General features: G+C 38.9%; 5 protein-coding genes across 6 annotated transcripts in view; 2 read left to right on the top strand and 3 right to left on the bottom strand.

Annotated features, from left to right (window-relative positions):
- The first annotated feature begins 655 nt into the window (after positions 1-655).
- On the top strand, positions 656-21173 carry LOC134811261 (uncharacterized). The gene is made up of 8 exons (XM_063818034.1): positions 656-785; positions 894-1053; positions 4886-5028; positions 5989-6116; positions 6358-6430; positions 17744-17830; positions 17986-18106; positions 18590-21173. The coding sequence occupies exons 1-8, from the start codon at positions 720-722 to the stop codon at positions 18718-18720; spliced, it is 909 nt and encodes a 302-aa protein (XP_063674104.1). The 5' UTR covers positions 656-719; the 3' UTR covers positions 18721-21173.
- The window catches only part of LOC134811260 (dolichyl-diphosphooligosaccharide--protein glycosyltransferase subunit 2-like), a 29679-nt gene continuing 10154 nt past the window's right edge, over positions 3824-23348 (top strand). The window contains exon 1 of the mRNA XM_063818032.1: positions 3824-3829. The gene's annotated coding sequence lies outside the window, so the exon portion shown is untranslated. The remainder of the gene's footprint in view (positions 3830-23348) is intronic.
- On the bottom strand, positions 6857-10643 carry LOC134826313 (uncharacterized). The gene is made up of 8 exons (XM_063838644.1): positions 9777-10643; positions 9448-9556; positions 9084-9240; positions 8801-8921; positions 8389-8583; positions 7773-7905; positions 7541-7657; positions 6857-7435 (listed from the first exon to the last, which is right to left on the bottom strand). The coding sequence occupies exons 1-8, from the start codon at positions 10516-10518 to the stop codon at positions 6994-6996; spliced, it is 2016 nt and encodes a 671-aa protein (XP_063694714.1). The 5' UTR covers positions 10519-10643; the 3' UTR covers positions 6857-6993.
- On the bottom strand, positions 10830-14300 carry LOC134826704 (uncharacterized). Of its 2 annotated transcripts, none has more exons than XM_063839194.1 (7): positions 13416-14300; positions 12913-13178; positions 12674-12782; positions 12456-12569; positions 12131-12257; positions 11559-11690; positions 10830-11411 (listed from the first exon to the last, which is right to left on the bottom strand). In XM_063839194.1, exons 1-7 carry the CDS (start codon positions 14116-14118, stop codon positions 10943-10945), a joined length of 1920 nt encoding a protein of 639 aa, XP_063695264.1. In that variant the 5' UTR covers positions 14119-14300; the 3' UTR covers positions 10830-10942. The 2 variants fall into 2 exon arrangements, with proteins under 2 accessions (XP_063695264.1, XP_063695263.1); XM_063839193.1 differs by having other exon boundaries at positions 11559-11702; positions 13416-14218.
- On the bottom strand, positions 17612-23290 carry LOC134811262 (uncharacterized). Its single transcript, XM_063818035.1, has 7 exons — positions 23257-23290; positions 22959-23082; positions 22636-22820; positions 21696-21828; positions 21430-21530; positions 19371-19457; positions 17612-19211 (listed from the first exon to the last, which is right to left on the bottom strand). Exons 1-7 carry the CDS (start codon positions 23288-23290, stop codon positions 19024-19026), a joined length of 852 nt encoding a protein of 283 aa, XP_063674105.1. The 3' UTR covers positions 17612-19023.

A 23348-nucleotide genomic window follows, 5' to 3' on the forward strand; every position in this document is an offset into this window, starting at 1 on the left:
CGTGCAGTTACACTGCAGTTTGACAGGGTATGCTGAACGAGGCCAAAAATCCCCCCCCCCCCCCCCGTGACACGTGACAATCGCACTTTCAAATGCCCAAAATCCAGTCTCACCGCACTTTCTCAGCAATCTTGATAGGGGTTGTCAAGATGTCCTTGGTGCTAAATTCATTAGGACCCCAATGGTCCACCTTCGTCCTTCATATTGTCAAGAAATAAACAGAGACTTTAACACGGCTTTATCAGCAGGCCGGTCGAATAGTTGAGAGAGCTGTTGCAGGGCTTGTAATAAATCAGAGTTTGATATGAATCATGGGGCAATAAATTAGGTTTTTTTCGAATGCTGAAGTTATTTCAATACTGCACAGCACAATGTTTGTTATAGTTGACTAATGATACAGGCTTGCAATCCACAGTTTGTCAATAATAATTAAGCATTTACAACACAGTACAGTATTATATTTATTCATTTATCTGCATTCAAAATGGTCAGTTGTTTACAGGGATTCATTTGGGCTTTCATTACAGGGAACTAATATTATTGCAGCTAATATTGATTTGCACTGTATCAAATTGTGTATGCGGGGATCTTGACAAAGAGAAGTCAAGTTTTGTAACATACAGAATAATCTTTAGAAACAGTAAACACTCTCACCTTTTAGGAAAACATGGACCATAACTAGCAGTAATCTGTTGAGAATTTGATAATGATGAGCAGATATGCCTATTTGTGGGATACATACCACTTTGTGTGGCAAAGCTGAAGAGTTTTTATCTACTTCTCCGGTAAGTTTTTAAAAATAGATTGAACATTTAATTATTATAATTCTAGTACACTCAAATTCCTTCTGGTATTACATTTTGAATTAATTACTAAATTTATTACTTTCGCAGGAAAAGCTAGAAAAATTAGAAAGTATAAAACAGCAGCTTCTGGGACTAGAAGAGAAAAAATTGGAAAACGGCAACCTGGTCCGCCTGTTAGAGGAAGAAATACGAAAGCAGCAAATACGATTGTCCATCAAACCGAAGACCAGTGCCTTCCTTTTATCCAGTAAGTACTGTGTATTTAATGGAAGTATAGTTAGGGCAAGAGTTGATTTTTCTGTGAACAAATTCGTAACAAAGGTTTGTCTACTGGAATGTGTTGTCCATAGTCCCAGGAACCACCAAAAAAAACCGTCCAGCTGAAACTTTTGGGCAAAAATTTTTATAGTCATTTTTCTCCAGGAACCCATACGCCCCACCCCTAATATTGGTTATTCGGCTCCCGATTGTCTTGAGATCTCCATAGGGGGTGCAAAATGACCGCAATGGCCACATTATGGGAGGCACATGATAGTTTCAGAACGATTGGGGCTTTATTTTTCGAAATAAATGGAATTTTTCGAAATTTTTCGAAATTTCATTGAAATTTCGAAAAAAATACACCAAATTATTTTTAACGCTTATTTCAAATCTTACTCGGGAAATAACTTCAATTAACAAATATCAAGGTTAACTGACAAACAACCGATTATTGACCAACCCCCAGACAGCTATTCGACGGTACATACTACTCCTACAGTGAGCCGATGATAATCACATTCGATTTGCCATTGTGGATTAAGGCCACCCGAATAGTACTGGAAACTGGGATGCCTATTGTGGTCAGGGTTGGGGGCTTCCACACTCTCAAGAGTTTTCTTGGCTGCATAGGCTATATAATGGCAGACTCGGGTTTAGAGGAGCTCATCAAACTTGTGTATCCTGGAGACGTCACGCATATGCCATATATCGGATGGAGGATCTTACTAAAAAGCGTTGAGAGCCCACTTTCTGATCGACGCCGCTCTTTGTTGTTTCATTATAGAGGAAGAAGTTTACGACGATGAACTAGTAGACTTGGAAGGTTACATCAACAAATGTGTGAACGAAAATCTAGGTGTTAACTTTAAGACTAAATCTATTCAGGATCTATCAGAGAAAATAACTCTGCTTCTAAAGGACCTGTTTTCCAACAGTAGAACAGCAGCTCTATGGGTTACTTACCACAACATGATAACACTAGTAAAGGACTTCATAAGAGCAGAGAGGTTGCACGACTGCAATATGCATTCATCAGCAGTAGCTTTGATGCTGCCCTACTTCGCAGCAGCTGGGAGGGGACAGTATGCAAAAGCTTTAAGACTGTATTTGGAGCAGGATGCTATTTTTAAAGTCAAGTATGGGGCGCTTTTAAAGACCTTTAAGTAATTGGGCTTCACACGGTTACAACGACCACGAGTGGGCCGGAGTGTGGACTGACCTCTCCATAGAGTTGAGTCTTATGAGGGCAGCTAAATCTAGTGGTGGATTAACAAGTGGAAGGATGCGTAATCGTGAAGTGTTTTAACCGTCTAGTCTTGGTTGCTGATAGAGAGACTTCAATAGAGGAATGCCTAACATACGAGTTAACTGTGGTTCCGATGAGCTTATTTGATCAATATCAGATGATGAGGAAATCTAATAAGGCTGCTCTTCGTATAAACCAATCTACACCTAAATCTTGCAGCTTCACGATCCCACTAGTCATTGATGGAGGTTGGCTAATACACCAACTAAGCTCATTTAAAGGGTGTGACAATTATGGTGAGGTAGCAATGGAGTACTTGAAGCTTATCCCTAAAAATCGGGAAGTTACTGTGATTTTTGATGGATATGAGCCTTCTACTAAAGATCACGAGCACAAGAGGAGAGTAAAAGCGTCCTGTGCTAATATTGCTGTAAAGAAATCCACCTTTTGTACTGTCACCAAAACAACATTTCTGAGCAACAACAATAACAAAAAAGAACTGATCGACCTTATCTCAAGCATTTTTACTGTAAATGGTATTGAAGTGATCAGAGCTTGTAACGATGCTGATACTTTATTTGCAAAGAAAACATTGGAAATGTCATTCCTTGGCGATGTTGAATTGAAGGCAGAGGATACCGATATAGTTCAAGTCTATTAGTACATCATTTCAACAGTGACCATCACAATGCTATTTATCTAACAACGAAGAAGGGTACATATTCAATCAAAGAAATATCAAGTCATCTCGATCATAAAGAAAAGGAGATACTTCTTCTAATTCATAGTATTTCAGGTTGTGATAGCGTCAGTGGACTGTTTGGTTTTAGCAAGGTTAAAGTGCTAAAGAAAGCTCTCACCTTTGATGAGCAAGGTCAGTTGGCAACATTAATTTCGGTGAGAGAATCAAAAGAAAAGATTATTGAGGCAGGCCTCTGTTTCTTGCAGTACATTTATGGTGACAAGAAAAAGACTCTTTCTGCTTTGAGATTCCTAGCATACAATAGGATGGTAGCGAAAAAGAGTCTCAATCCGAATAGGCTACCTCCAACAATAGCTTCAACAACGGAGTACATCCTTAGAGCTTACTTACAGTACCATAACTGGGTCATGCTTAACGCTGACAGTCTGAATCCCCTTGACTACGGCTGGAAATTGGCTCCTGGTGGCACTTACGAACCAGTTGCAAAAAAAGCTATAATTGCTCCAGAGTCTATTTTGAACCTTATATGTTGTAACTGTTCTGTCGATGTGGAACAGGCCTGTTTGACTTTCAGATGTTCATGTAGGAAATATGGCTTCAATTGTTTGCCAGCTTGTGGACGATGCCATGGTATGAACTGCACAAACATTAGACATGATGAACCTGAAGAACAAGCGAATTTTGATTAATATTAACTGTGTATTAATAATTGTCATGGTATTTACTGAGAATACACATTTTAGATTAACTGTATTTGTTATTTGTAGATGAGTTTTTAAATAGATTTGAAATAAGCGTTAAAAATAATTTGGTGTATTTTTTTTCGAAATTTCAATAAAATTGAGAAAAATTTCGAAAAATTCCATTTATTTCGAAAAATAAAGCTCCAATCGTTCTGAAACTATCATTCGCCTCCCATAACGTGGCCATTGCGGTCATTTTGCACCCCCTATGCAGATCTCAAGACCTTCGGGAGCCGAATAACCAATATTAGGGGTGGGGCGTATGGGTTCCTGGAGAAAAATGACTATAAAAATTTTTGCCCAAAAGTTTCAGCTGGACGGTTTTTTTTGTGGTTCCTGGGACTATGGACAACACATTCCTGTAGACAAACCTTTGTTACGAATTTGTTCACAGATTGACCCATAAACAGCAATTCTTGCCCTAACTAGTACCCATTCTTGTATCATTACATTATCTTAAGACTTGTGGTAGTGGTAAGTTGGTAACCGGAAAATGCCCGAAGTAGTGTGCACGTACCCTAATAATTGCAATATATAATCAACTTTGTAGATAGATGCACTTTTCAAGTCAGGCGACACGAATTCTCAGATAATTACACATTTGTTCTACTAATCAACTGATCTATTATACAGGGTATATAGTATTATAGTAGCAGTGGAACCTGTTGATGTGCCTATTGTTTCATTTAAACATACACACACTTTGCTTCGCCATTAATCTTAATCATAGAAGTCTGGAAAAAGCGGCCCATATGTCAGTACAAGTCACTTTCACCAAAATTAAGCAATGCAGTGGTGGTGGTGGGGGGGTAAGTGGTGGTGGTGGGGAGTGGTGGCTGTGGTACCACTGCTAATTGAAGGGCTATTAAAACTCCTCTTTGAAGTTTTTATTCTTGAGTTCCAGTGGGATCACATAGTTTCTCTCCGCATAGTTTCTCTCTGCACAATACTAGTTAATGTGACAACGCCTGACAAATTTGCTTGAGATCAGAGTCCCGTTTAAAACCCGCATAGTAAAGGATCACGTGATTCTAAAATTTTGGGGAAAAGTAAGAGGTACGGTAAATTGAAGTTGTACACTAATTAACTATTAAACTACTTATCTAATCATCTAATTACCCCCCAGGAGCGAGGAACTCAAGTTACTGGATCTCCTCCAACCCGGAACTATACAAGACCCTCCAGTGCAGCAGCTCTGAGACTGAGGATAATAAATATAATGGAGACGACGAGTTTGATGATACTGCCAGCAACTGGTCCGAGATTAGTGTGAGTTATAGTGAGATAATACATATTGTTATCTCCTAACCTTAATATTTAGTCACGTGTCCTGATAAACACTGTGTTGTCTTGACGACATGTTTAAAAAACAAATCGGAGAGGGGTTTAAGACTAGGCAGATGATTATTTACACATTTTGTTTAAAGTAACTTATTACAATTTTATAAGGGCCCATGCTTGTGCAGGAGCTGCATTTGCACTCAATATCTGTGTTTTGGTGATCCTCAGGTCCTTTGGTTACATACATTTTGTCCGAGACAATTTCAACTTTGACATTCCTTGCTTAGAGGACAATATTATATTTAACTAATTCATTGTGTAAACTTGTATGTAATTGACTGATTTGAAAGATTTCAATAGAAAAAACAGCATAATGGGAGGAGGATGTGGGATTAGACTATATTACTATGTAACACCATCACGCCACCTAGCCTACAATACACGTTAAAGAGGAGTATTATAAGTGAAAATATTAATATTATCTCTTACAGGGTGAGTTGAAAATATGATAATAATCTAATTAAGCAGGTAGCTTATTATTGTAATTTACATAAAGTGTGCCTTTTGTTTATTTATAACTTACTGTCATTACATAGAGTAATAATTCACATTAATAAACATAAGCTTTATGAGTATTGCTGAAAGCACAGTGTAAGGCCTACACGGACCGCCTCTAACTAGCCAATCCCTGTTTACATTAGTGGTATCGCATAACACACTCAGCCACGCTGTACAAGACAATGAAGCTTTATCCTGCTATAAACTCATATTTCAATTATTCTATGTGTATCATTAACCTATGAAGTCGCAGCTAATAACCCACAGCATAATATATGTGAAACATTTCTGTCGACCCCACCTCTGTAACACTCTGTCAGTTGGGACGGGCAAGTAGGTCCGCTATGTCCGCTATGATCATGATTACAAAAGTTCATTATTATTCTCCAGGAGAGGTACTCAGCGAGAATGCCCAAGCAGAGAAAGAAGAGACCAGTCCAACAAGATATAGATGATATGATGGCAGAGGATGAGGAGGTACAGACCATTTCTTCAGACATTGTTCACCACCTTCTCTAGTGAGTATTGGGTATAAGTTTGTAATGTTCGTTTTAGACACTTTATGTTTTAATTTAGAAAATTAGTTTTAAGTTTTAAAACTATCATGAATATGTATTCTTATTACTTTCCACAGAAATGAAAAAGTTAATTTCACTTTCTCTTGACAGAACAAGTTATAAATAGCGAGGTTTCTTATCAGTATCACTTTACAATTCTTACTTATATTATCACAAGACAGCTACTCAACTTTCTTTTCAGTAGCACTAACGCTAATAAGAATCCTGACTTAGAACAATGCGACTATCCAACCAAACGATCTCTGAAAGACAGGGTGAGTTACAAATCTACCACCTTCACGCATCAAGTCACCGTGTATTCCTGATTTAGTTCTTTTGTCACAGTGTAACAGTGATTTAAGTGGTATTTCCTACTCGCAGGTGAATACACTGAGAATACACTTCCAACATCTACAAGGCATAATTAGGTTCCTTTGTCAGTGTAAATTATAAAGACACACCCCAGAGCGTATTGTTATTTTGTCAAAGCACTGGGAACAAAGCCGGAGTAAGTCTTGTGATCCATGATAGTAATGTTACATCGAGACTTGCTTATTATTTGTTGGTAAATATATATTGCCAACTCCGCGCGTTTTTCTTGTGGAGGGAATATGAATTTTCAACACTTTTAGCAGCACGGTTTAATTCGCGCGCGCAATTCAATTGATGATTTGTTTTGGGCAGACAAATACAAGTAACTCTCATTTACAAAAACTTAATGAAAAACATATTACGTCAATTCATTCTAAGAGCTTGTGAATCACAACATTTCGGATACTTTTTTATTAGAAAACAATTATACGGTTATAACAGAGAGTCTCTACACTAACAAAAATAATCATCCATCGGTCATCTGACCATAACTACTTGACCTAGTCCAATTGAAAAGATTTCTGAAGGTCGATCTCTTTTTTCTAGATTTCCTCCTATAAAAATAACCCACGACAGTAGCCACCAAAGCACTGTTCGAATCAGGGGTCACGAATATCTCACATTTACCCTCATCGACCAAATTAGTAAAATACGCCATTACAGCCTTGTCTTCTCTGAACTGAATTCTATAATAATACTTGGAGGGTGGCTTGTTTTTCTTGACCGCCAGACTCCTGTTATCATATCTAATACTCATCATTGAGGCGACACTTCGTGTAAGAGATGAGGGAGAGAGAGCTTGAGTTGGACTGGGGGCTGGAGGGAATGCTCGGTTCATGGTGGGACTCATAGCGTCCAACATACGGGCTCCTTCTGTTGTAACTGACTTTATCTTCATTCTCTTCTTACTGCAAGTTGTGTACTAATTGTCAGGTGTCCCTAAATCGTTAAAAAACTTCTAGAAGGTACCGATCAAAAAGGAAGATCACAGGAATAATCATGTTGTTACTTACGTTATCGTCTTTTTAAGACGGCTGTATTGGTTGAGCTGTGCAAAGCTGCCCTTGGCTGATGCAGACAGATATCCCTTTTCTTCACTAGTTGAGTCTATGCTGAAGATTTCCTTCTGCCTGTTGAATAGATGAAATCATAATCAGTGTTATCTTCGAATATAAATCTTTTAACTCATAGTGCTTACGCTATATCACGTTTCAAAACGAATGTACGCCACGAGAAGAAACATACCTCTGTTTAAGAGTTAGATATTTGCCCTCCTCATCAAACGTTGCTCTAAAGACCTCCTCTTCAGTGTTTAGTCTCTTTATAACGTACGTTCCGTTGCGCTGGTAGCAGTCTTCAAGAATGAACTCTTCATTTCCTGGGAGTTGGATAGAGGCTTTTCAATCTTAATACTTAACAGCGACCTCTCTGTCGGTGATTGACATCAAATGCAATCATCCCCAATGCAATCTTCCCCAAAATATTGTTAACTAAAATGGGGGGGGGGGGGGGGGGGGTCCAACTACATTTTTGTACATGGCCACCAGATTTTTGCCAAATGTACATGTACAAAAATGTACAGAATATGTTTTTTCCTCTTTTTCCTGTTCCGTTTCCAGGGATTTCCGATTTTTTGTACATTTTTTATGACCATAATGTACATGGCCATCAGATTTTTCCAAATGTACGCTAAATTAGTGTACAAAAATGTAGTTAGACCCCCCCCCCCCCCCCCTAAAATTAAAATTGGATTAGAAATATAACGACCATAACTTGGCTCATGGGGGTCATTATGATCCGGTTATATCTATCAAAATGATGAAATCCTGCTAATGACACCCTATAATGACACCCTGCTTACCTTTAGTAACATATGATATAAGCTCAACAGACTCCTCATTTAGCCTACTAATCTGTGGATCGTCCAGGTGCATTCGTCTGAGCTCAAACTTGCGGTCAAACCGAAGAGTTAGGTATCTAGCATCCTCGTCCTCCAGCGGGTCTCTTACTGGTTCCAGAGGAGCGTCTACTGTCACGTACGTGTCTGAGCCGAACCCTGCAGGAGTTATTTACCTGTCATGTGATGTTTACTCATGACACGACGGATATATTTTGAGATAAGTATTTTGCCGCAGAATAAATACATTGGATCAAACATCGTATTGCCATGAACCACTGTACATAATTATATTAGGGTGATATAATGTCAACTTAGAGCCCGCTTTTGGAGCTGAGAATCATTAAATCATATAATCAAATTAATGTTTGCTAACCGTCTGATACTGACTCTGTGACAGTAATGTAAGAGTCTGGAGTGTTATCAGAGCTGCTAGAAGATTCTAGAGATGGTTTTATCGGTTCTACGATTTCTAGGTTCGCTCTCTTTGTCAGATCCTACAAAAATATCCACTTCTTTAGTTTAGACTATGTTTGATAAATAATACCAGATAAGAAGCCTTGCCTTGCCATGCATTTTGCCATTTAGTGTTCATCTTTCAGGGTAAGAGCTTAGGATGTTTTTGATAAACGTCTCTCAAATTAACTAGCAAAACATACAAAGTTATTGATCATGGACAGGAGCTTGGCCGCTGATGGTCTTTTGTCGACACAATATTCGAAGCACTTGTCAAGTAACAGTTTTATTTCTGAGGGTGCTGCCTTAGGCGTCTTTGGTACCCATCCGTTTCCTAGCTTGAAGATGTACTCTAGATCCCTTAAATATATATTGTCGATGTTATAGCTTTATAGGTATTAACGTCAGATTGTCAGAAATTATAAATCAAACCTCAATGATCACAAAAATAACATCTTCTCTTTTTTTATTTTGGCAACTCAGGTTTCTCTCATTCTCTGTGATCTGAAACGCCACTTTATCTGACTCAGATGGTATAAATTAATATGGAAATTACCAATGGATTACCTGTAATAATCAATGTAAGGTATCCGTGACGCTCCATAGTAATACAGCTCTAATATCAACACACCTAAACTCCAGATATCTGTCAGAACCAATGTGTTGATGCTGAAACCTGGGCCAAGATAATTTTCAAGATGTTCGGTTCTTCATTTTGAAAAATACAATCTAACAGCACTGCCGAAAGGACAGGGGATTCTTTCTCAGAAGTTTAAAAAACAAACGATCTGTCTAGAATCACCTAGTTTGGAGTTTCAACCTGTTATTTTACTATTGAATGTTCACACTACTTTTTAGATAAAAGTTTGGAGAATTATACCACAAATCGAACTAACCTATTCGTTTACTCCGATCCACCAGCTCAGGAGCGTACCAATAAGGATTTCCCATTTTAGAGTTAATCCCAGAAGCCATTGCCATCTCATGTAGCCTCTTACACAACCCAAAGTCAGCTATCTTCAGGGTGTCATCTGCGGACACTAGAACATTCGCACATCTCAGGTCCCTGTGAATAATGGGTCTTCTATTACCGGAAGTGTCAGTGAAGTTATGGAGATAGTCGAGCCCCTTCAGTATTTGTACAACATGAGTCAGTATCCTACACCGCTGAAGTTTCCCTTTCTTCATGAGGTCATGTAAAGATCCTTTCTCTGCGTACTCCAGTACCAGAATCAGAACCCCATCTGGTCCCACACTGTCTTCCCTGATACTCGTTATGAACTTGACGATGTTTCTTTGGTCCAAGTCCGTATGGACCTCCAGTTCCCGCTGAAATTTCTTCGCGATAGGTTCACATTTTTTTACTCTAGCTGATATAAGATGTTTCAAAGCCACCGTTATATCAGATCGCGGACAAGTGTACTTATAGACTTTTCCATATGTTCCTCTTCCGAGCAACTCACAATCTGATCTTCCAGATATAATCTCATCCAGAGTTGCCACATCCAAAGAGATCTGTACACCCTCAACACTCACAAGACTGCCACTTCCAGACTGAACATTAGTGGGAGTACTGTCTGAGGAAACTGTGCTGTCCTGCTCTGAACTTGAGTCTACTTCTTCTAGATTACTCGTCATTTTAACAAGAGAAGAGCAGAACGGCGGAAACAAGGAGTATGGCAGGGGTTGTTGAAAATCTGCTTGTTAGCTCATGACATCATATGTATTTTGTTGGTTCACATGACATATAGAATTTCCTAAATGGATAAAGTTCTGTTACTCAGAAGAAAATGTATACAAAAAAATGGTTATTTTTGATTCATTAAATAACATCTGAGGTTTTTAATGAAAATTTCATCGATTTTTGATTATAAATATTGGTATGTGATGTTGACGAAATGCGACTCGAATAGATTATGGCTAACACACAATAAATGAATGACAAAACAGTAAATCTCAATAATAAAAAGGAATTATAAGGATAAGGATTTTCTAACATATGTCAACATTTATAATTTGAACTCAACTTTGATACATAACATGTCAACTGTCAAGGTTTACCTTACGAAAAGTCATTAGATAATCGGTACTTTGATGAACTTTTGGTTTTCCATTTGGTTTTCTTGGTCGTTAAAAGTTTATGTCTGTAGAAATAGGCGACCATAATGGCCACTAAAGCGGTATTGGAATCTGGAGTCACTGATATATCACATTTACAGTCTTTCAAAAACATGTTAAATTCCGCCAAGACAGGTTCCATCTTTCCTCTATATTGCATGAGATACATAAAGTTCTCCGAGTTTTTGCTTTTCTTAATATCCAAACGCTTACCGTCAGTCGTAAATGCTGTCATGGACCCCACCACACTTTCTGCATGTGATCGGACGCTATAAAAAGCCCCGTCAGAGGTGTTAGAACTCGCCAGGGAATCTGTGTCCGTTGGTAATTCCTTGCGACTCAGTTTCGGACTCATACATTCCATCAACTCCCTACCATGTGCTGCGACAGATTTAACTACCAATCTTTTATTCCTGCAAATATGACGATTTGGAAGCAAATGATACATAAATAATGTACCGTAATAATACAAAATTACTCTCCGAATTTTAGGAGTTTTTAAGTGTTTTTATCTTATTTCAGTAGATGCCAAACAGCATTGAGCATAAACAAACACTCACGATAATTTGAACATTCGTTTTAACTTCTTAAGTCCCTTGGGTTCGTTCACTTGAGCAAATACACCCCCCGGCGAAGTTTTGAGGTATTTGCTATTCTTGTCGGAAGACTCTATGATAAGTAATTCCTCGTCACTGAAAAACATACTTTGATTTTCAAAATGACTTTTAAATTAATTACTATAGATAATTATTAAATAGATAATTATTAAAACAAATATTACAGAGTTGTGTTTTTCATTCCCTAAAGTGCCATAAAAACATTTTGTTCCCATCTAAATTTTGATGATGTTTGTAATATTTGTCCAAAAATTCTGAACTGATATAAAAGTGCATAGTTTCGATATTTCCATAATCATTACTTTAATTCTTCCATTCACATATTATTTTATGTATGGCCATATGGGGAATGTTTTTTGTTGTCTAAATGTACTATAAATGCTAGAATATATTTATTATTCTTGCGACGGTGAAATGCTAATTTACACGATCGACATTTAAGTTTTTTGGACGGCTATAATATTCGCTTCCGATCTTGATTACTAAACTAGTAAACTTGTTTAGTTTTCACTTACTTTTGCTGTAAGGAAAGTACTGTATCGTTTTTCTGAAAACGCACTTTGAAAACTTCTTCGTCATTTTCCCTCTTCTTGATGACATACGTTCCATTTTGACCATCTTCAAGGATTAACTCTTCTGTCCCTGGAGAAGTGTGTGTTTGATAAAGTCTATGCCCTCTTGAGTAAGGATCTTGAGTACGTGGATGTTTCTATTTCAGTCATTCAATTAGCTCAAAATGGTCAAAGCACATTCCATTGAACTAGCCACTACTCAAATGATTTTCGACCATCTGGCCATAAATGTATAATTCTCAGCTGTAATAATGTTTGTTATCCTTACCTTTAGATGTGTACCGCCTAAGCCGATAGTTTTCACTTTTCGGTTCGCACAACTTAGTAAGACATTCTGTGCGGTTTATCGTTTTGAACAAGTCAGAATTTGAACGTGGCACCCCTGCGAAAAGCTCATTAAAGACAGTTGGTAACCATTTTTAGGGGAAATCTCCACAACGGTCAAACATTTTCGATTAGAACACTTATTCCGACTGTAAAACTTGCCATCAAAGATAGTGCTACTGCTGTAAGTGGAGTTTGTAGGATCTTCTGAGTGATCATTTTGGGGTGACGATGGGTAAGGTATTTCTAAATCTGCTACTCGACCTGAATCCTGAGTGGGTAGTATTTTAGGAATAATAAAGCTCAAAGTAAAATTGCACCATCTTTAATGAACACTATCACAGAAATCAACTAATTAAACGAATTATAATAACAATAAAATTGTTCAGCTATACACTTACGAATGTTTTCAGTTTCGATAGTAGGCTCGCTGCTGTTGCCCTCTCTGTTATTTCATACTTGAAGCAATTTTTCAGAAGTACCTTGATCTCCTGCGGTGCTTTATCCGGAATCTTGGGTCCATACCCATTTGCAATTTCGGTTGTGTATTCATATTGTGTTAATCCGGCTATGAACGGTATTTTACTTGCTCCATAATAGTACAACTCTAAAGTAAGAACTCCAAGACTCCAAATGTCGGTCAAAACTAGTATGCTTGCTTTTAGACCTGATGAAATAAGAGTATCAGCTTTAGTCATCCTAATAAGTTTAATTGACCCACATTCACCCATTTTCCACTTCTAGTTCTAATCGCGAAAATAAAAATAAACGACCATACAATAAATGAGCTGTAGAGCCATCAATTTGCAAAAAACAGAGGGATTTATAAAATGTTTAGGTTCGGCATAAATGTTGTCCGTAGGACGAACAGATATTTCACTCATTACATTAAATCTTATCTCACCTATTCTTCTTTGTTTGTCCATCAATTCTGGACCAGTCCAGTATGGATTCCCCATTTGAGAGCCGATTCCTGAGGCTTCAGCCATTTCGTGCAGTCTTTTGCACAATCCGAAGTCAGCAATCTTCAAAGTACCATCTGCAGCCATGAGTACATTGTCACATCTGAGATCTCTGTGAACTATAGGCTGCAGCTGGCCCTGGTTGCTCTTGTACGTGTGAAGATAACGAAGTCCTTGGAGTATCTGTTCTATGTATATCAGTATCTTGCTCCTTTTCAAGTTCGTTTTGGTCATTTGGTAGTTCAGGGACCTCATCTCTGTGTACTGGATAACGAGAAACATGGAACCGTGCTTCCCTACGTTGTCAGCCCTGATGCTTCCAAAGAATTTGACAATGTGCTTGTGTTCCAAATCTCTATGTACGACCATCTCTCTTTGAAATTTGGTGGCTATCGGCTTACAATCCTTCAGCTTGGCTTTCTTTAAGTGCTTTAAAGCGACCGTTTTATTTGAATGGGGACAGACGTATTTGTAAACATCTGCAAAGAATCCTGATCCAAGTAACTCGAAGCTTGATTTCCCAGATTCTACAGCGCTTAAAGTCTCTGTGTCAAAGGTGATCGTAGTTCCTTCCACTTCCATTCTGTTACTTTCTTGTTGATAGAAAAAGCTGACTGTTGAACCTTCACTATTTCGTTGTGCCATTGGAGCACGATATAATCCATTGAACTAGCCACTACTTATTAGTAATTTTAGAGGAAGTAAAATGCTCCTAAGCCCCAAACTCGTGACGCTCTATTTCATCGATGACTTCACTGCAAAAGCGTAAGTTAAGGAAATTTGAACTTTGAAGCACCTGATGTCAAGATAAAAGTGTCACTGCGTACGTTTCACCGGATAAAGTCACATATTTTTATAAATTGTCCCAGAAATTCGATTCCGTAGATAAGAACTAAAAAGTATTTGCCCAAAGTTAAAGATTTCACAAACTGTCGAAATTCTAAACCAAAAACTAGGTCAAACTGCAAAGTGTGAGACTGTTTTACACAGTTTACACATGTATAAATTCTGAAGAGGACACACTATAACAAACACAAAGACTACTGATCAGACCCCAGGCCAAATGAGATCTACAGATCTACTATTTACATGTTGATTGTTCAGCTCCTACATTGTCGGACGCGTAAGTACACATAAATTACGTCACTCTAAGCGAATGCATATTCAATTGATAGTGATCCACAAAGAGCTGGGGAATGTTTGGATTAAATTTTCGCGGTTGTTTTGGCGTATCAAATTCGCTCCACTGATCACAAACACGCCGGTCAAGGTATACTTACTTATATAAGTTAATGATAATATATATCACCTGCCTTATTATAACTAGTCGACCACACCACGGAATATAATTAATCGCAAAAACGGAAATACCATAACTCATGACGTAACCAGAATAGCTCCAGTATTCGACAATCAAAGTTTTAAACCGCCGATCGAGTCGAAAATCTTATGCGTCATTGAATAAAATATGCGTCATTGAATAAAATTGAATCAACTCTTCACATTTTTAAAGTCATTTGTATGTAGACAAAGAGAAATATGTAGTTACAAAACTCTCGTGAAGGTCCGTGTTTGATCACATACCTTCAACCTTTGTGTTCAATTTCAAACCTCATTGTACGATGAACATTGTACTGTACATTGTACGATGTAAATTGTACGATGTGCATTGTACAATGTGCATTGTACGATGTACATTGTACTGTACATTGTACGATAACATCACAGACACACATTGTACATTGCACAAGGGTCTCACAAATCGGAATCATGACTCAATTAAGGGTACTATTGGATAATGGATACTGCTACTATAGAAAAAAGATCAAATCGAAAACATAAAAGCATCAAGTTAAGTATTACTTAGCAGACGTTTTATACTCCTGTTAATGAATAGTACGAAACTAAGTTGTTTTATCTGTAAAACTGATGAATCGCATGCAACATCAATGAACAAACTAGTGTAAGTTAATTGCATCAGACATCCTCAGCTACTTGCCAGTAATTTAGTCTTATGGGAACCTTCAACCTATGCATGGTAGAGTACAGCAAGGCCGACCAAGACAAAGCTACTTGTCTATGTTATTGAAGGAAGTTGGGACAAACTCTAAAGAGGAACTGCGAACCCTGATGCGGGACAGGGATATATGGAAGGGGTTATCTGGCGTAGATCGGACTTAGTTCCGACATAGTAGTAGTAGTAGTGCTACTGGATTAAATAGATCTGTAAGTTTAACATTGTGTCTATCTCTGCCCCGGATGAGAGATTGTGTTTCAACCAAGCTACAAGAGATTGTATATCTAAATACTCTAAAGAGCAAGTAGACAAACGAATAATACAGACCGGATTTACATGGACATTGGACAATGACAAGATTCCTCGAGGTAATTTGATAACACATATTGTATAAATAAACCTTTAGTGCTATTTTAAGACGTGTCACTTGCGCTATTCAAACATTAATAAACTGTAAGATTATTTCTTAAAACAGACATTGGATAATGTCTTCAATTGAAAGAAAAGGATGGTTGAACGACGGGAGGCGAATAGGAGAACGGAAATTCATCTTCCAGGGTTAGCTGTTACAGTAAACATTATCACGTTAAACATTTCGGGAGTTGAAACTTTGTTCACCTATCAAATTAAATAAAAAGATTACAGATGACGGATCGCTAAAAGGTTCAGGAAGAATGTATTTACCGTAACGTCAACATATCACACGAATTAGAAAGCAGAACACTATAAAATGATTCTAGTTCCTATCTGCAAAATATACGTGATTGTTTGAATTCACACGTAATGACTTGACCTCGTGGTATAATTCAATTGTATTTCGTCAGATCATGTGAAGTCGCTTCTGCTTCTCAGTTATCATGGTAACGGTACCAATTGTCAATAAAGTTTAAGTAATTCATGGGTTGTTATATAAAATACACGACTTGACAGCACATGCTTAATGCTAATTATGGGACCCAAGTTGTTGTAGTTATCGGAACTCGGCAGTAAATTTGAAGTTGGAATATATTAACTCTTACATCAAATAAGTAATAACATGCATGAAAAAACTGGAGCCAAATTCTTGTAATTCCGTTGCATCATTTCAGTCATGTTGTTATCGAGTTTAGTGATATTATATTTCTCAGATGACGAAATCCTTGTCATTCAATATCCGTTAATCTAATGTTCTAAGTTATTCTGGAACTTTCTTGTGGTTGGGATTCCGTAGTATTTAGCTGCAAAACGTGACAAAGTATTCCGTAGGAATTAACGACAAGGTTTTAATGCTCACCAAATTTTCGATGTGAATGACTCATTCTAATCTTTAAACACGAAATTTCAAATAAAGTTATCACTCAACTTGATCTTTATAATAATACTAATGTAACCCGGCCTTCGGCCGGGATTTCACTGCCGCAGTTAAAAAGGGTAGGAGTAATTACCCGCTGAGTCAAAACCCGCATTAGGTGACCCAATAGTTTCTTAAACAATAATCTCACAATCAGTTATTTCTTGTGGATAGTTAAGTCATTATTAGCCATGAGGCACCACATTCCATGATCATAAGGTCTGAACACCGAGTATTACACCTCATCACTCCCGTCTTGAACCGCTTTCTATTTTTATTTAAATCGTTATAGAAATTAACCCTTGTTAACTTCGCACCACATCCGCCTATTATATTTGAAAACACGCATAACATATTGTCGTATGAACTCTCTCTCTCTCTCTCTCTGCAGTCCAAACAAACCCCAAACACTAACAGTCCCCCTCCCCTAATAAGCTTATGGTATAACATTACAGCGAATCTTACCGGGCTAATGCAATTATGACGCTACTTAAATGCAGCTACATATTATACAGTAATGAGATATAGAGAGCAAGCCCCGTAACTCTTGCCGTTCTGCTCAAGCTATTTTATGCAACATTTGTGGTACAAAACCGTCAATTAAACCACTTACCACCGGCCGATTTAAAAAAAATTTGCTTATGGGCTTCATCAGAGTTTTGTCGGCACTATACCGAAAAAACCAGTCCCGTTACTCTTACCGTTTTTTTGTATAACCGTTCGGAAATTACACACAGACAGACAGACACACACACACACACACACACACACATTCTGGGGTTATTAAGGTGATTGAAATGGTAATACAGCAATCAAACTCAGCTAACCTCATCACATATCAACAGAGAATGATAAAACCTAACAGATAATATACCTTTAAATTGCCTCCACAAATTATGTGCTCATATCTGTTTTTGTTACAGAAGTTTGTCCAAGTTACCCACTCTCGGAACGTATCTGGGTTCTTCGGTGACTACTCGCTCTACCACTGTACTCTTCACACTGTCGGAGTAAGTACTTTCACTTTCACTTTCACTTTCACTTTCACTACTCGTTTTAACGCTGTGGCCGTACCTTAAAAACTCCTTATAAAGACTTATTAAGGGATTAAAGTTCCATTCCTGATCTTGAGTATATATTCTTTTTAAACTAACAATTTATTCAGGGTAAAGTAATATCGAACGAGAAACGGTATTCAGATTTCGTCTCACTCCGGGAATCCTTAGTAAAATCATTCTCTTTTCCCCCCAGCGCTCTACCTGACTTCCCACAGAAGAAAGTTATTGGTTAGTGTTTCACTTTCAATTTGTCGTACATTTTCACTGCAAAGGTTGGATTCAATAATATTGCTTTTATATTTTGTTGGATAAAAATTGTAAAATTAATCATAGATAAATAATTTGATTAGATATGATCTTCGATATAACATATGCATAACGTTTTCTGACAAATGTGCTTAAATACCATTTTTAAATATTGAATTCTTTAACCTGATTTTTTTGGGTCAAGAACTATCCCTGAAAACCACTAGAAACCATATTTAGAACGCTGGCCCCCATAAACCCCCTTTTGAAACAGCTTAAAATGCCAAAATTGGTCATAAATGTGCCAAAAGTGCTTGAAAACCTCGGATTTTTAAATGAATTTTAAGTGGATTTTAAGTGGATTTTAAGTGGATTTTAAGTGGATTTTAAGTGGATTTTAAGCATTTTGTCAGAAAACGGTAGTATAGTTCCATTGCATTATTAGTTATAATGTCCTACCCATAGGAAAGTTCAAAGAAGATTTCATCTCCCAACGGAGGCAAGGTTTAGAAGACTTCATGAACAGTGTGTACCTCAAGTATTCCCAAGATATTAACACTTTTATTGAAATGTGGCTAACTTCATGCAAAAACTAAAATCATCATCTCAAAAAATTGAATGATTTGCTCAGACAGTTTTATGAAATTTCGCTCGTGAGTCGTGATACTGATTTGCTTTAATTTAATCTTTTAATCTTTAATAAGCTTTTAATATAGTAAAAGGATTCATCCAATTATAATTTACGTAATCCATTCTTATCATATAAATTGTGGCTAGGAACTGGGAAGCACTAATGAAAAGCTTTGATAAAATCTGATAAATACCAATTCCTGCCTTTTACAAAATAACAAACAACATCCCTAAATTAAACCCACTCCTACAAATACAACAACTATCCCTCAACAAAGAGCCACATATAAGGACCCCAGAAGTGACACCACCACTACCACTACCAGTGGTGTGGTCCTAAGTGCAGTGTTGACACAGAGAGGAGCCGATCTGTCCCAGCTGTTTAGAGAGGAGCAAGTTATGGTGCTGTCTCCCACCATCTTGTGGGAATCCTGGCACTTGAACTCTATCGTATCTCCTGGGGTAGATAGGTCATGTGATACTTATCTCATGAGATATGTGATAAGAACTTGATGGCCTGGTTGTGGTTCCTGGTCCGGCAAGACAGAAAATTGCTGGTCAGTGAAAAATATTATCTCTCGATCTTATAATAGATAAAATCCTCGCATTCACCAACCTGTTATAAAAGGAGCCTGTGTGTCACTACGTTTTGTGTTCAGAGCTACTCTGTTGTTTACTGTCATCGTCAGGTCCGGGCATCCCGCTGAGAGTGTATTAAGAGGTATGATGGGGGAATTCAGGAATTGTGGAGTATGGTATTCAAGTTTATAATCGGTTGATCGGTTATGATGATTGATGTTGAGTTTTCACTCTTGGTAGCTTTAATATGCATGGTACGTATGCACCATGTAGCATATGTTATCAAGGAGCAAAGCAAGAAAATGCGCGGCGCGACAAAGTCCCCCAAATTTGTTGCTATTTGTAAGTACCTGGTTGGTTTAGGACTCGCAAGACAATGTCTAGAGAGTTGTTGTATGTTAGGATATTTCTGGTTTGACAGTGCTTAATTTGATAAGTTTTTATTTTGCCCTCTCTAAATTTGTGAAGCATGTTCACTCTGATTATGATCACTATAGGGTTAACAACTGAAGATATGGTACCCATGAACTGCAAGCTTACTATTGTTGATTTGATACCGAAGTAAATGGCTGGATCCTGGTAATACAACTTTTCATAAGGTGATATTTCTCCTTTGCTTATTCGATTGATGATGACAATAAAACGATCTACAGCGTATGGTAGGTTGAACAAGATGCAGACTACAGTTAAAATCACCACGGTGATTGTAGCTTTCCTTTTCCTGGCAGAGTTGTGGTTTATCCCTGTTCGTTTTAAGTGCAGAACTGTTATTGTGCAGCTGACAACTATCACTATCATCGGGACCAAGGTCTCCACAAAATCTGATATTATCCAGGCGTAGATATGAGCTGGGGTGGTATTAGGAGTCGCATTAATCCCGCAGATCCGCATTGGAATGTCGTATCCTGGTTTAAGATCATTCAGTGCAAAAAGAGTAAACTTCCCTAGCAAATACACGATATACGACAACAGAATGATAGCTAGATATCTCAACTTGAGACCCAACGTTAGTGGTCTTACAATAGAATAGGTCCTCATCACACTGACCACCCCTATCAGAAACACGGAGAACCTAAAAGCCAGCATCTGAAGAATATACCAAACATAACAGATAGGTTCCAAGTTAACACTAGTAATGTCCGCTGTGATGATATTGGTAGCAGCAGGAAGAAGAGAGACAAGGAGACAGATAACAAGGTCAGTGAGGTTCATGAGGCTGTGTAGGAGAGAACTGGTGAGGTGCCAGGTCCGGGAGAAGTAGAGGAGAGAGAGGAGGTTGGTGGGTGTTCCTAACAGGAGGGCCAGCATGTAGGTCAGGGATATGAAAACTCGGATCATGCTGCTGGGAGCAGATGCTGGTTAGTGTGTAGATGGTGTGTAGATGGCTGGGTTAGTAGTAGTAGTAGTAGTAATGTGACTGGGTTATTATCCTGGCTATCTTGAATGGGTAAATGAGGTAATGTGGAATACTACCGATACTTCTAAGCAAATCAGTGCATTTTCAAACGAAATTTAACGTGTATTTCAGAAAAAGAAGAAAGAAAGGAAAAGAGGTTTAAACTATTCGACAGACGGTTAAGGAATGATTGTCAAGGATATTAAATGCATCAGACCACAGATATGTGGCCGACAATCGCATGCTAACTAAGTTTAGAGACCAACAGGATTCACAGATTTCAATCTGAACACCTGCCACTCTAATGCTTGAATTCGCTCTACTCTTTGTAAAGTAAAAGAGCAGTGTGTTATCGAAAGTAAGTAGAAACGTTGAAGTCTATGCGCTAAATAAAACAAAATGACTAAGTGCATATTCAATCAAGAGTTCTATAAACCATTTAGCATTAGAAAATAGACAGGGCAGGTGTTGTTTGTGAAGAATTGGCATAGCGACTTAGTTAAACTGTGAACTTAATAATTCTTATGATTCAAGTCTTTAGAATTGTTGCGTCCTCTTAAAAGAGTTAAAAGGCTCTGAATCCTAGTACATAATATATAAGCGTTGGATAGAAATATCAGTTCTTTGGAAGCAGTCGGTACTGAATACTGATACAGATGCGGGTAGATACTAATATAGGAAAACAGCAGGAAGAACTTACGGACACATTTAGGGAAACTGCTGAGAGGTTCTATCCACCCGGCCACATCACACTTGGACACTTTAGCACCATTGTCGTTATTCTTCCTCGCATAACCGTCCCTGAAACGGACCTTTTCAATCTCACCCAGACGAACTATAACTCTCTCGAAATGGCGGCAAATTTGAAACAAGGTTTTTGATATAGATTACTGAAGCAATTGATATTTGAACGAATGTTTAACGAATACACACACAGCACCGGATAACTGTGACACTGTTACGAACCTGCAGCTGACAGTGACATAGGTAGCAGGGTTAACATTAACAGGAGCTGCAGATCTCACAGTGGTCACTGTGTCGTCTGGGTAGGTAGCTTTCCAGTAGTGTGTCGTGTCCTCGGGTATTGGGGCGCAACCCACTGAGAGGGGGGGGGGTTAGCTCGGGTATTGGGGCACAACCCACTGAGAGGGGGGGTTTAGCTCGGGTATTGGGGCACAACCCACTGAGAGGGGGGGTTTAGCTCGGGTATTGGGGCGCAACCCACTGAGAGGGGGGGGGTTTAGCTCGGGTATTGGGGCACAACCCACTGAGGGGGGGTTTAGCTCGGGTATTGGGGCGCAACCCACTGAGAGGGGGGGGGGTTTAGCTCGGGTATTGGGGCACAACCCACTGAGAGGGGGGTTAGCTCGGGTATTGGGGCGCAACCCACTGAGAGGGGGGTTTAGCTCGGGTATTGGGGCACAACCCACTGAGGGGGGTTTAGCTCGGGTATTGGGGCACAACCCACTGAGAGGGGGGTTTAGCTCGGGTATTGGGGCACAACCCACTGAGGGGGGTTTAGCTCGGGTATTGGGGCACAACCCACTGAGGGGGGGTTTAGCTCGGGTATTGGGGCACAACCCACTGAGAGGGGGGTTTAGCTCGGGTATTGGGGCACAACCCACTGAGAGGGGGGGGGGGGTTAGCTCGGGTATTGGGGCACAACCCACTGAGAGGGGGGGTTTAGCTCGGGTATTGGGGCACAACCCACTGAGGGGGGGGTTAGCTCGGGTATTGGGGCACAACCCACTGAGGGGGGTTCAGCTCGGGTATTGGGGCACAACCTACTGAGAGGAGGGGGGGGGGTTAGCTTTACAACTGTAGAAATGTTGCAGTGGAGATTTTCGAATTTGTTTCTATAAATTACAATCTAAAATTTGCAGCGATACAATAATTTCCTACTTACGAGCACACCAGGAGGTTTGTCCAGTAAAAATGTCCGGTTTGAAAGAGTTCCCCTCGCACTTCACCACTATGTAACCGAGTTGTTTGTTGGTGACGGAGTCGTACTCATCTATCTTGCTTGTCTCTACTCCTGGTAGGGCTCGTATTGAGTTGGTCCAGGTCCACGACTTGGCATAGTCCTTGCATCTGGGAGAGGGAGTTTAGTTTATCTTCTGGTAATGCTCGGAAACGTGTTGATGACAGTTTTGCAGTTTCGGAGGATGGTCTTATGTTGATCTCCGCTAGTTGTCTCACCTGATGGTAGCTGTTTCCCCTCACTCTCACCTGATGGTAGCTGTTTCCCCCTCAGTCCAGGTGTCAGTGTTAATGGGTTTGTCGTCTACTTGCTCCGCTACTTTAGCTGCCTCCACTGTCTCGTCCCTCGAGCAAGTTCCCCTGACATCGTATACTGAGAGTATAACCGGTTTCTTATACTTGACGTACTATGTTAACCTCAATCACCTTACAACTATGTCTATAGATTATCGCTCGATCAAGGTGTGAGGAGGAAGAATTCGTAATTTCCAGCTAAATTGGAATGGTATCAGTTGCTTAAATTATTGAAATAATCAAGAAAACTCACCGCATATCAGACAAAATGTAAGGTAGAACAACATACTGCAATTGTACTATGCACTAGGAAGTTTACCTATCACTTTAAAAAGTCTTCCCAAA

This window comes from Bolinopsis microptera, chromosome 2, assembly GCF_026151205.1.
Source record: "Bolinopsis microptera isolate Bmic1 chromosome 2, MBARI_Bmic_1.0, whole genome shotgun sequence".
Classification (NCBI taxonomy): domain Eukaryota; kingdom Metazoa; phylum Ctenophora; class Tentaculata; order Lobata; family Bolinopsidae; genus Bolinopsis; species Bolinopsis microptera.

Excerpts from the sequence above, each read along its gene's own strand:
- LOC134811261 (XM_063818034.1), top strand. The coding sequence starts at position 720 with ATGCCTATTTGTGGGATACATACCACTTTGTGTGGCAAAGCTGAAGAG. Across the intron at positions 786-893 it reads AGTTTTTATCTACTTCTCCG|GAAAAGCTAGAAAAATTAGA; the intron begins GTAAGTTTTTAA and ends TTACTTTCGCAG. Across the intron at positions 18,107-18,589 it reads CCCACAGAAGAAAGTTATTG|GAAAGTTCAAAGAAGATTTC; the intron begins GTTAGTGTTTCA and ends TCCTACCCATAG.
- LOC134826313 (XM_063838644.1), bottom strand. The coding sequence starts at position 10,518 with ATGACGAGTAATCTAGAAGAAGTAGACTCAAGTTCAGAGCAGGACAGC. Across the intron at positions 7,658-7,772 it reads TATCTAACTCTTAAACAGAG|GCAGAAGGAAATCTTCAGCA; the intron begins GTATGTTTCTTC and ends TCTATTCAACAG. Across the intron at positions 7,436-7,540 it reads CGTCTTAAAAAGACGATAAC|TAAGAAGAGAATGAAGATAA; the intron begins GTAAGTAACAAC and ends CACAACTTGCAG.
- LOC134826704 (XM_063839193.1), bottom strand. The coding sequence starts at position 14,118 with ATGGCACAACGAAATAGTGAAGGTTCAACAGTCAGCTTTTTCTATCAA. Across the intron at positions 12,570-12,673 it reads CAGTAGCACTATCTTTGATG|GGGTGCCACGTTCAAATTCT; the intron begins GCAAGTTTTACA and ends AGCTTTTCGCAG. Across the intron at positions 11,703-12,130 it reads GTACTTTCCTTACAGCAAAA|TATGTTTTTCAGTGACGAGG; the intron begins GTAAGTGAAAAC and ends TGAAAATCAAAG.
- LOC134811262 (XM_063818035.1), bottom strand. The coding sequence starts at position 23,290 with ATGTTGTTCTACCTTACATTTTGTCTGATATGCG. Across the intron at positions 21,829-22,635 it reads ACAAACCTCCTGGTGTGCTC|TGGGTTGCGCCCCAATACCC; the intron begins GTAAGTAGGAAA and ends CCCCCCTCTCAG. Across the intron at positions 19,212-19,370 it reads ACAGGCTCCTTTTATAACAG|GAGATACGATAGAGTTCAAG; the intron begins GTTGGTGAATGC and ends TATCTACCCCAG.